The sequence below is a fragment of the Musa acuminata genome, chromosome BXJ3-9 (assembly GCF_036884655.1).
Source record: "Musa acuminata AAA Group cultivar baxijiao chromosome BXJ3-9, Cavendish_Baxijiao_AAA, whole genome shotgun sequence".
Taxonomy (NCBI): Eukaryota; Viridiplantae; Streptophyta; class Magnoliopsida; order Zingiberales; family Musaceae; genus Musa; species Musa acuminata.
In genome coordinates, this window is record NC_088357.1 from 8,372,561 (window position 1) to 8,384,628 (window position 12,068).

At 37.4% G+C, this 12,068-nt stretch overlaps 2 protein-coding genes across 6 annotated transcripts; one reads left to right on the forward strand and one right to left on the reverse strand.

Annotated features, from left to right (window-relative positions):
* Positions 1-732: 732 nt before the first annotated feature.
* Positions 733-6,126, reverse strand: LOC103997820 (uncharacterized). 5 transcript variants are annotated; one of them, XM_065167063.1, is made up of 6 exons: positions 5,855-6,126; positions 5,683-5,756; positions 5,490-5,556; positions 2,617-2,716; positions 1,741-1,910; positions 733-1,514 (listed from the first exon to the last, which is right to left on the reverse strand). In XM_065167063.1, exons 1-5 carry the CDS (start codon positions 5,914-5,916, stop codon positions 1,788-1,790), a joined length of 426 nt encoding a protein of 141 aa, XP_065023135.1. In that variant the 5' UTR covers positions 5,917-6,126; the 3' UTR covers positions 733-1,514; positions 1,741-1,787. The 5 variants fall into 5 exon arrangements, 3 of the variants coding, with proteins under 3 accessions (XP_065023135.1, XP_065023136.1, XP_065023134.1); XM_065167064.1 differs by lacking the exon at positions 1,741-1,910; XM_065167062.1 differs by having other exon boundaries at positions 733-1,910.
* A 2,084-nt stretch (positions 6,127-8,210) lies between these two features.
* LOC135649225 (uncharacterized) lies at positions 8,211-11,598 on the forward strand. Its single transcript, XM_065167417.1, has 3 exons — positions 8,211-8,479; positions 10,482-10,670; positions 11,045-11,598. The coding sequence occupies exons 1-3, from the start codon at positions 8,240-8,242 to the stop codon at positions 11,132-11,134; spliced, it is 519 nt and encodes a 172-aa protein (XP_065023489.1). The 5' UTR covers positions 8,211-8,239; the 3' UTR covers positions 11,135-11,598.
* The last annotated feature ends 470 nt before the right edge of the window (positions 11,599-12,068 follow it).

Sequence of the window (12,068 nt, forward strand, 5' to 3'; positions counted from 1 at the left end):
CTAATGAAGGAAGTTTTGAGTTTTACAAGAACATCAATGAGAATATTTTGATCTTTAAGCCTTACCTTAAAGAATAGGTAGCAATACATAAATCAACCAGTGTATCCAAGTCCCACTAACTTCATGATCTTCGGAAGCTGCAAGCACGTAACATTTTTGTCTCGATTTGATTGAATAAAAAAGGACGAGTTAATAGCACCGACGACGATGGAAGATAGATAGCTACACCGTAAGGAGTGCACCGTGGACGTGTTCTCAATCGATTCCCACTGTCATTGCAATGCCATCAGTTGGAGCATTTAGGAGACGATGGCATAACTTCAAAAAATGTTGAGACGAGAAAAAGGAAGAGAAAATCGATTAGGACTAGAAGTTAATATAAAATTAATAATTTAAAAGATAATAAAATTATATTTTTATCTTTTTCTTTTTCTTGGAGAATGAATCAGGAAAGTCACTCTACATGATCTTAGCAGATGGTTTCGTGATTGCAAACATCAATCAATCAAATGTGGGAGCCATCGGCTTTAACATAAGAAAAACCTAGAAACCAACATTAACCATAACTTGGTTCTCGGTAAAAGGTAGAGGTCGGTGAAACAATAACCTACATCAGACCGCACTAACAACAGAAGCTTGGGAACTAAACTTGACAAGTCCGAGATGCCAACAATCAAATTTCATTTCAATCTCCCATTACATGAACATCTAAAGAACTAGCGAGAAATCAAATGCTGGATAGAAACTGATATTAAAGCATTCTACACACCAAGGTATGTGGTCTACAAGTCTAGAATAACCAAAAAAAGAGCAAGAAAAAACAAACCAGAGAGCATCTAATTTGTGTTCTATGTATTACATGGCTCTCACAACAGTCAAACAAGCAAACTAGCAAAGCTCTTCTATCAGTGACCTTGGAAAGATTGCAGATCAAGAACTATGCATCTGGTGCACTAATGCAAGCTGTCGTGAAATGACTAGAACAAAAAGCATACTGAGGAGAAACTGCCAGCACCACTGCCATAGCTTCCCCGACTATGATACATTCCACCAGATTCGGCACCTGGGCTAGAATCATCATATGCACCACCATAGAAAGCATCATAACGACCAAAGGTATCATCACCGTGACCATAGCCACCGAAGCCACTCGGCCCATATCCACCACCAAGCCCTCCCCCATAAGATCCAAGCCAACTTGAATGACCAAGGGAAGATTCCCCTAGGTTGCCACACCTAATCCTCGATCAAAACCACCATATCCTCCACCGAATTCACCAGCACCAACACCATAGCCACCAAACCTACCACCAAAACCTCCAGGAGTCCTATAGGGACCAGGGCCATATCCACCACCTCCAAAACCACTATAAGTGTTGGCAAGACCACCAAAGCTATCACTAAAAGACCGTGGCCTAGGTTCACTACCATATGAAGCCGGCTAGTTTGAGACTTTCTTTGGTTCAGCTGTCTTGATCTCCACCTACAACAATGCAACAGCATTAACCTAATTCCTGTTACATGAAAAAGTCAACAGCCTTGGTCAGGAATATCTATGAACCCAAAATCAACCTACAATGCGACATGGTTATCGAATATCAGTGTGGCAAAAATAAGCATGTTAACTGCTTGTTTATCTTCATAATTCCAAAACACAAAATGGAACAGTGCAAAATGCACATGGGGCAAACTTGGATCAATTTTAATGAGATCATTTTTCAACAACTGTATAAAACTCACCTTAGAACCAGCTAGATCAATCATATTTCCCTCAGATAACAAATCATCTACAATTTCTTCCGAATCAAATATGATAAAGCCAAAGCCACATGCTCTGTTGGTTGAATGGTCACGTATAATCTGGTGATTCTCCACCTTTCCATACTTTGAGAAGAAATTCTTGAACTCATCTGCTCAGTTTGTGATATAATAGGAAAAGAAGCAAGGACATTAATCTTCAATTTTTTTTAAAAAAAGACACTTACTTTGACCCATCTGATCAGGTCATAGTGCTTCAAAAACAGGCAATTTTTCCCAAGAACCCTTCTGTATATTAATATTTATATCAAGGTAGACAATACCGAATGATACCGCCCGGTACGGGCGATACGTACTGGTCCGACGGCATATCGGTACGCGGACCGCCCGCTATCGAGAGGAACAAAAAATAATTATATATATATATATATATATATATATATATATATATATATATATATATATATATATATATATATATATATATCGAGCGGTATACCGAACGATACATCGCTCGGTATACAGTTTTGTACCGTACCGAGCGAATGTCGAAACTCCGGTACGGTACGAAATTGCACACCTTGATTTATATATTCCTCTGAAGTTGAGAAACTTCATGAATGTTCCAACTCAAAATTTTGCATTGGGCATATGTGGAAAAATTGGGTATCTATAATATAAAATTTTGTTGTCTTTTAAAAGGGAATTCATGTTATATAAAACTATAGAGGGACAGACATGAAATTCACTTTTTTTTAAAGTATACATAGAAAATTGCTCCTAAAACATAGCAAGAAACTACAAAAAAATTAGACAAAGCATATTTCATTTTAAGCCTTAACAACTGAAAAACATTACCTTCTGTAACAGTTGACCGAATCCCACCAACAAATATTTTCTTGGTTTTAAAATCTTTAGACCGAAGAGAGCCCCGTGGTATAGTTTTTTTGGTTTCAACCTACAGATAGAAACTCATAAGGTGGCAAGTATCAAGAACTTGAAAACATAAGACGAATGACATTTGGTGGCAAGATCAACAAGTTACAAAGAACAAATGGCATTTTGAGAACCTAAACAAGAACCTTTAGGAGTAAAACAATTAGGGTCAATGATCCCAACAATTCAAGATCATGATATGGATCTGTTCCTGCCATTGTGCACAGTTGAAGGCAATGTCACTACATAATTATCACTTCTAAGAAGTGCTAATTCATCTTCCTATAGCCATAATAGCACCTCTAGTGTGAATTAGCATGTGTTTCTGGTTCATAGATAAGGTATCTTTAAACATACCATAGATGCAGCAATTTCTTATTCTTTTTTTTTTTAGTCCACAGATAGAAAATTTAAATAAGTTAGCTTAAGTCATAAAAAGTTAAATTAAACCAATGACAAACAATAAGAAAAAAAATTTTAAAAAGGGAATACTAGAAAGATTGAGAAATAAAAGCATATACCTTTAAAAAGAAGAACGAGGACAATTAACAAAGTAGGCAAGGCACATCAGTAAAAGAATAAGATAGACATTCATTCGTTATAAAACATCTCAACCTTCAGAAGTGAACTTAATGATACTGTATCTAGTGGCCCAAAACTGTAACTGAAATATGGATAGGACGAATTTATGATATGTATCAAATCTCTATGCAACCATCTTAAAATTGTAACCTTAAGATATATTTTAAATATTGAAATCTTAAAATATACACTTAAAAATTGACTATATGACAACATATAAAAATAATTTTCTATTATTTTTAATTCCTTCACAAATGAGAATTACAATCGAATATTGAAGGCTTGAGATAAATGTTTACAGTTCCTCAAACTGCCACCAGATGGTTCGACTAAATGTAACTTCATTTGTTTTAAATAATTGAATATATCAATTAGTGGATAACTTGTGCAAAAGAGTCAAATAAACAGTTTAGATAACCTAAAGAATGACCTGTCAGCATCATTTGTCAAAACATAAAGGACAAGAGGCCCTGTGTTATTACGAGGCTAATAACAAATGACAGAGACAAGTCAAAAATTGTAACTAAAATGCTGTGACAAATTGATGGCATAGTACCACTTATTTCAAAAGATGATTGTTGACAAAACAAAATAATTACACACACACTCTTAAACAAAACCCCTTTCTGCTCGTTTGTCCATTTGATTTCTAGACCAATCTAGAAAATCCAGAGAGTGTCTCCCCTCTTTAAGACTCAATGACTGCTTACCTTGATATTTTTATTTGATTTTGTAGGATGCTGGTGACTCATCTCTCACATTCTTCCTCTTAATATCCAGAGTATTAAACCATTCAAAATGTTCCAATGAGTACTCTATCACATGCCCTACCCATGAGTGATCAACAACTGTAACTTTTTTATCTCTTTTGCATTTGAGACCCATGTCATAACATATTCCCATATCCATTCATAATCATATAGATCTTCGTTACTTGCTCTTATAAATCCGTAAACATTATAAGTAACAAATATTAAATTTAGTCTCACTCTAGAGGGCAATTAACCTTAGCTAAGTCCATATTTAGCCCCTTCCTTTTAGAAAAGCAAAAAGTACTGAAGTAGTTAACTAAACTTCAATGGAACTAATTTTTAATATTATCAAACAACTCTATTTCTCTTGTTTTATAAGTTCTATAAATTATATGTCATGTATGAAATGGAACATATTCAATTTACATACTCAGATCAATCATAATGCTCCTTATTTTGCCACTATTTCAATGCATGCATGAAAATATGCAAGGGTTTCAAACTACGAAATCCAAAATGCCTATGGAATACAATCCCTAAAAAAACATGCTAATAGTTATTTGACTAATAACTCGATCAATAGATAACTGATTCTTTGAAGCTTGCAAGACACTTTTTCCCATTGATAAAATGTGTGTCCTCAATTACGTTGTCAACAACTGAAGGATTAGCAAAAGTGACAAAACCAAAACCCCTCAGTCGAGATGTGTTCTTATCCATCATTATTACAGCATTTATTATATCTCCATACTTGCCAAAATGGTTCGTAAATGTAGCTGGAAAAAACTGACTTAGAAATACAGAATGCATGTGATGAATAGTCAATTTTCACAACCACATGAAATACAACCAATAATCAAAAGTGTGAGTATATGCAGCCAACAATAATACCTAGGATTAGTATCAACCAGTATAGATCCCTGGTATTGGTTAACAACATATCTATATTAAGGCGTATTTCTTGAAAGATGAAACAGTAAAAGCAAGAAGTGTCGGAAAAAAAAAAAACAAATCCAACAGGTTTCTTTTACTGTTGATAAATGTAGCTCGATTGACACGGTTTCTGATGAACTATCACAACAAAAGAATGGTCGCTCCCAGCTAAACCGGGATATGTAAAAAAAACTGCATGCTATGATTGCAAGTTTAATGCCTCAGAGAAAAGACAATACACGTGCTGCAGTGGTATTTTATGATGCAACAATAATCATGTAATCAATGCTGGGCACACCACAGGTGCCAAGAAGAAATTGATATATCAATATAATATATCCACTTCGGGAGAATGATTTTCAACCTCCAAAAGGAACTCCACCAGGTTAATTAATCAGGAACAATCAGATAGGAAGAGTCTGACGTCAAACACAAAGGATTATAGTAATAGTTTCCTATCAAACGAGAATCAAGGAAAAACAAAGTAAGAGGAAATAATGAACCAGATGAAAGGAAAGCCTAAAATACACCAAAATCGATGAACGAATCTGTTGAGCTTCGTAGTCTTTCGCGACTTCGTGGCCAGAGAATCCATCTAAAATAGCGAAAGGAAAAATTATCTCTCATTAAAACTGCATCAGGAGCCAAATCCCTAACACAATCGCAAATTCTACATCCAGGCGAACCACTAGAGCTCAACAAAGAGAAGCAAAGGCTCTACAAGATAAGTCAGGATCTGAAGCAGGTCGTAGATTTCCCATAGATAGTATCCCGGTGCAATCCACCAACAAAAATCTTCATGCGGCAAAAAAGGTACAGGTTCAGCGAGGAAGAAAAACCTATGGTAAGGCCCTCGAACGAGGACCGAACGCAACAATGAATGAAGATCTCACCCAGCACTGGCGCCGTCGTTCTCCCTGGGCCTCGTCCCGTCGTTCCTCGCCATCGATCCCATGGCCGCCGCTCTCCTCTGCCGAGGGATTCCTTTTCCTCTCTTTTGTCGGTTAAGGTTCCAAAGGCGGACGAGAACCGACCGAGGCAGCCTACGTATCACGTGACATGCCTCGCGCTCATCCGGCGAATAAAATGGACCGTTGATCTTTCTCGTCGAACGGACGTGATGACGATGGAGAGAGGCCTTCCCTTTCTTCGGCGGAGATCTCACCTGTCTTGACGGAGGCAGGGAGAACTTCCACTTTTGCGTATCGCTAATTACGTATTACCCCCCGTAATTAATTATCTTTATTTATATTATTTTTTTATATTTTAAAATATTCATATTAAAATTTTATATTTATTTAAATAAAATATTTAATCTCATTTTTTTCTCACGTCATCAAAACTCTATTGATGGAAAGTCATGTGAAAAAATGATATTAAAATAAAATTAAAAAATAATTTTATAAGTTATTTCGATTAATTCCTATTGCATGCACTTATGTTCTTGGCCAACAATTATCCTCTTCAACTTCTTGGGAAGAGAGAACAAGGTTTTGAACCTTGAAAAAGCACTTCTAGTGAGCGTATCGCGTGAAATCAAGTCATTATCTTGAGTGTTACGAGCTTTATGACTAGACACTTCAATTTAAATATGCTCAAGTTGTCTTTTAATGGGGTAGCAGCGTCATGTAATAGTAGCAGCAGCCACAACAACAGCAGCGACCATAACTGCAACAGCACGGTGGGTACCAATTTGATGTCGATATGGCCTCATTCACGTCCTCCAAGCCAGCCCCGCAACTCGCATGCTCTAAATCCTCGGTGTCGATCCCCTTTATTTGTCACAGTAGTTATTGTTGCAATTGGTAGAGTTCACACCAACGCTGGTCAATCGTTGATCCCCGACTCCCATGGATGCAAGCAATTTCAATGAGCTATCCTCCATCGTGACCAACAGCTTTCACGACAATGAGGCCCTCATCGTTGGCTACGAGATCGAGTGTGGTGGCACGCCCGGGAGCCACCAGCCATAGTAGGAAACACTCATGCTGCTCAAGATCAGCTATGAGATGGACGTCGCCTTTTGAGACACCAGAGAAGACCCTTAAATATGACATCTTTCTTAGAGCAAATCTTGAGCAATGTGGACATCTCTTGCTGCTGCCAGTGGCTCCTGGGTGTGCCACCATGCTTAACCTCATGGTTGACGATGAGGTCCTCATCGGCGTGAAAGACCCTAGGCATAGCGGAGGACAACTCAACGAAATTGGTTGCATTCATGGGTATTAAAGGCCAACGATTAATGGGCATCGATGAAGACTCCACCAACTATAATGATGGCTATTGTGGTGGATGGAGGGGGCCGATGCGGGAGATTTGGAGCATGTGAGTTGAGGAGTTAGCCCCGGAGGATGCAAATGGGGCCATATCAATAATGAACTAGGACCTATCCTGCTACTACAACTACGACGATGGTTGTTACTGTTACTGTGGTTGCTGGTACTATCGCATGGTGCTGCTAACTCGACGGAAGACGACCAAAGCATCTCCATATTGAAGTATTTCGTCACAAAACTCACAACACTCAAGACAAAGCTCGCAGAGGAGGACAACAACATAGACAATGACTTGATTCCGGATGATGTGCTCATGAGGAGCACTTTTTCAATGTTCAAAATCTTGTGCTCCCTTCCTAAGAAGCCGAAAAGGAAAGTTGCTTATCATGATAGAAGTACAAACTAAAGGAATTAATTAAAATAACTTATGAAATTATCTTTTTAATTATATTTTAATAATATTTTTTATATGATATTTTTATCAATAGAGTTGATGACACGAGGATAAACAAAAATAAATATTTTACTTTTGTAAGTATCGATATCTCGATATAACTTCTAAAAATATAAAAAATAACATATTAAAAAGAAAATAATTAATAAAAAAATAATACGTAATTAACCTTGAGGGACCAAGCTGGAGCCCACAAAATAGTATCAGTCTGTAAGAAAAAAAAATGGCGTCCCTTCCATTAACCGGGACAGCTGATCGTCACCAAGAGAACACTGATGGTCGGAGATCCCCGTTGTGGTAGCGACATCCTCCCGTGATCCAGACCATCTATCGTGTGAAGGAACAAATCTCAAAGATGGCTAATGTGTTGATGGATGGCCCTCGTGCGAGCGTAGCCAACATGACGTCATCGGGCCATGTACATATTGGCTCAAAGAAGAAGCCCATTCCAAGAAGCCCATATGAAGCAATATACAAGAAGCCCATATGAAGCAATATAAGATGGAAGTGAGTCGGCGGTCCAAAGTTCCGGGGATTTCCGTGGATAGATGCTGCGGTCGATACTACGGGCGGGGCGACCGATCCGGGCGGCCGCCGGCGATGGGCCGGGTGAACTGCTGAGGGCGCGAATCGGAGAGCGGGAGCGCTGGCGGCGGGGGCGGCGGGACCCGGCCAAGGACGAGTTCTTCGTGCCGGTGCGGGAGTCCGCCAAGTGGCTCGACACACTTACCTGGCCCATGGCCCTTACTGCCATCGCCGTCGCCCTCTTCGCCAAGGTTCTCATGATGGTGCGTCTCAAAATCTATTGCCTTTAGGCGATGCTCTATGCGAAACCCCACTTTTCCTCTTGTTCCCTCTCTTGGGATTCTTCGTCTTGAAGCCCTAATTTTTATTGGGTTATCCATATCCTTGATTTATTATTATTTTTTCCGGAGTTAATGTGCTGCGGGTTAGACTTCACGTATCAGGAGATAAACTCCAGAGAAAACTGGAAGTAAGTGTGGATGCCATATTATCCTGGTGAAAGCTCACAGTATTTGTTTTGCTACATCAGGTTTAATAGATATATTGTGCCAACTTATTGAGTTCTCTGACATCGTCGTTGTCCGGCATTGCATGATAGTTAAGACTTAAGAAGCCATTTTCGGAATCACGAATTTTTATAAACCCTGCATTCTAAAGGTTTTAGAATAACGACTTTAATTATTATTTATTGATAACTATTCTTTCTTTCTTTTCTTTTATTTTCAAGTTTAAACTTTATGTGAATTAATTTCTTCTCTCCAAAGCTTCATGAATCATTGCTCTCCTAGAAGTCTGGTGAGCTGGTTCCTACATGTTAAGTTTCAAGTCCGATAGTGCATGATAAGGAATTTGTTTGCTCTGTTTCTTTCAGGGATTTGGACCTAGAGGGCTTTGGCATTGAACTGAGATTATTCAATTTGGAAGATGATATGGACTTTATTCAGATTTACAGTATAGAATGAACAACTTGTAAAATTAAAATTATATTTGAAGGCACTTGTCACCTGACATACAACGTAATGACTAGATTTGTTGATAGAAACAATACTTACTTAAAACCCTTGGCTTTTCTGGGACTTCAGGTATATGGGTCTTGACTTGTCAATAAATTTTTATTCCTTAATAGTTAGACTAAATGTCTAGGTTGATCAATTTCGTACTTTGGTATATGAAATTATCATGAATAAAAAGACAAAGGACTTCATGTCATGCTTGATGCAGCACATAAAATCAATCAGTTTCAAGTCTATTACAGATGGCATCAGGGAACTCCGTGAATTGATCATTTTTTCAAATGCATGACAACCACTGTAGAGGAAATGCCTAGTGCAACTGAAACTTATTTTTGTATTTCTTTGCAACTCAGTTTGGAAAGTGTGATGGAATTTCATCTTGATTGAGGTGATAAACCAAGGGCATAATAGAAGAATCTGCAAGAGCACTTGGAACATGACTGAGAAACGGTAACAGTAATCAAAGTCCTAAAATGGTCTTATGTAATCCCTTTTCGTGGCTCTCAAGTTGTTGTTTGGCAACTATTGCATTGGTTTAGCTATTTGTTTGCTTATTTTATTTAATTTGAAATTTACATGATATTTATTTTGGTAATCAATCATCAGTGCATTGACAAATAAATTACTTATCAACTTTTAGGCGTTCTCCCGTAAATCTTATTAAAATTGATCCTTAGTAAAGACTTTTGGTTGTGAGCTTTTAGTAACCTAACCAATATGTCAGTATTAGCTGAGATAAATGTATAGTTTGAAACCATCATCCCACATTTTCTGATATATTCTTTTGTAAGTACTTGTTTGACTTCCATCGTATATGGATGTATGTTGCTCATAAGGGTGACAAGAAACTGGTCGCATGAAAACAGTCTATGAACCTTCGTGGAGTTAAAGTTTGTCTTTTGAAGAAAAAGAATGACCTTGGAATTGGTTTTATCAGACATACCATGTTCGGTCTAAAAAATTGCCTATCTAATATTCACTGGGTGTAATATTTGTTCAGTTGACCTACCAATTTGTTGTGTAGTGCCCTTGTTATTCTAGTAATTGTTTGATTTTTTTATTCAAGCTTGTAGTTAATCATTGGCACTTAATATATAGCAATCATTTGGACATTTTTTTATCAATCTTGTAGTCCTTTGGCACTCAACATATAATAGATGCTATTGGCAGATATATATTCTTTGTTGTTTGGTTTTGCTTGTATGTTATAAGAAAAAACTTAAATGTAAATCTGCATTGGTTGTGTTCGCAGATTGATGAATCTAAGGCCGAAGAGAGAATGGAGCGCAAAATACAAAAAGGCCCTAAGGGTCAAGGAACTGTTAGAATGCTTTCTCGCGAAGAGTGGGATGCAATCCAGGAATTACGGCCAAGAACTCCTTTTGAGTCTAGGTTTGCTCGTCCAAATGCACGCATTAGAACTGGAGAGCCAGTAAAGTTGGTATGATTTTCATGTTGTTAAAATCATAATCAATATTGTATATGGATTAAATTTGAATCTCCAAAGGGTTATTAGTGACATATGAGTGAATTTATTTCTTATTATTTTTGTTAGAAACCTAGAAGCCATGCTAGTCATGATTAGCTTTTCACACCATCATCCAAGTGGGAGCTGAAGAATTTTTAGTATACTAATTAATTACTCAACGCAAATCTGAAAGGCTCTTCTAATCCATTCTTCTCAAGACTCTCAAACATTCAAAACCTCATGAGTGTCTGCTCATAATGATCTTTTTGGCATTGTATGAGATTGATCATCTTGTTTGTTTCCTGAGGAATGACTATTGAACCTACATTCTTGCCATTTGACTGCAGGAGGATGTTAAAGATTGGACCATCGATGTGTTCAGAGATGCTTTTACAAGAGCAGAAGAAAGTGTCAAGCGAAAGAAAACCGATAGCTAGCTTCGTAGCGCACACTGGCTCATTCGTAGGAGAATATGCAGAAATGAAAGTTACTAAGCGGTTGTATGGTTCATCACTGGATCAACTCCTCCTGGTCCATGTCAGATATGAGAAGTTGAAGAAACCCATCTGAGGATGCATAATAAAATTATCTGGAATTCCTTATTGTCCGGCTTGAAGTAGTTGATGTTCTTTTCCCACAAATGCAGTTGATTGTATTGGCAGGGCATCTTCTAATTGAATTATGCATATATATATATATATGACTACTGAATGGTGTCAAGTAATTGGTTGTCATTTCTTTGAAGTGCCTGCTCGGCTTTATTGAGAAAAGGCAAAGTTCAATTACAATTGCAATGGGCTTTGGATATTAGAAATTGATGACTAACACAGGTGTATTGCTTATCGTGATGTTTGGTGACAGTTCAGTTATGGAAATTCTGTATGGTTGATGTTTCTCTTCATTTATGTAAATTCTGGAAATTCTGTATGGTTGATGTTTCTCTTCATTAGATATGACGACACAGTGGAAATAACTTGGAAGAGATGTTTCTAGGAGCATATTTTGCATGGGGGGTGGTAAACTATGAACTTGACTTCTACTGGTTATGAGATTGATCCAGAAAGCTTTCAACCATGAAATTGAAGTATCTCTGTGGTGTTCTAACAAAATTAGTTGTAGGAGTATCTCCTTTTTATATTCTTTAATAGTTCTTGAAGGATATGTCGTATTTGTCATAGCTTAACTCTCCCTAACAATACCACGGGAGATAAATTGGTTCATAGTTCATAGAGTAAATTAATTCATTGATTTTGCTTAGTTGTCATTATGCTATAAAGCGATTTAATCTCCAAAGTGAATTTTCTTTAAATTCACTTCTTTTTTTCTTTTTACCTCATATCTATGCGTAGTAGTTAGTCACATTTTCTGTGG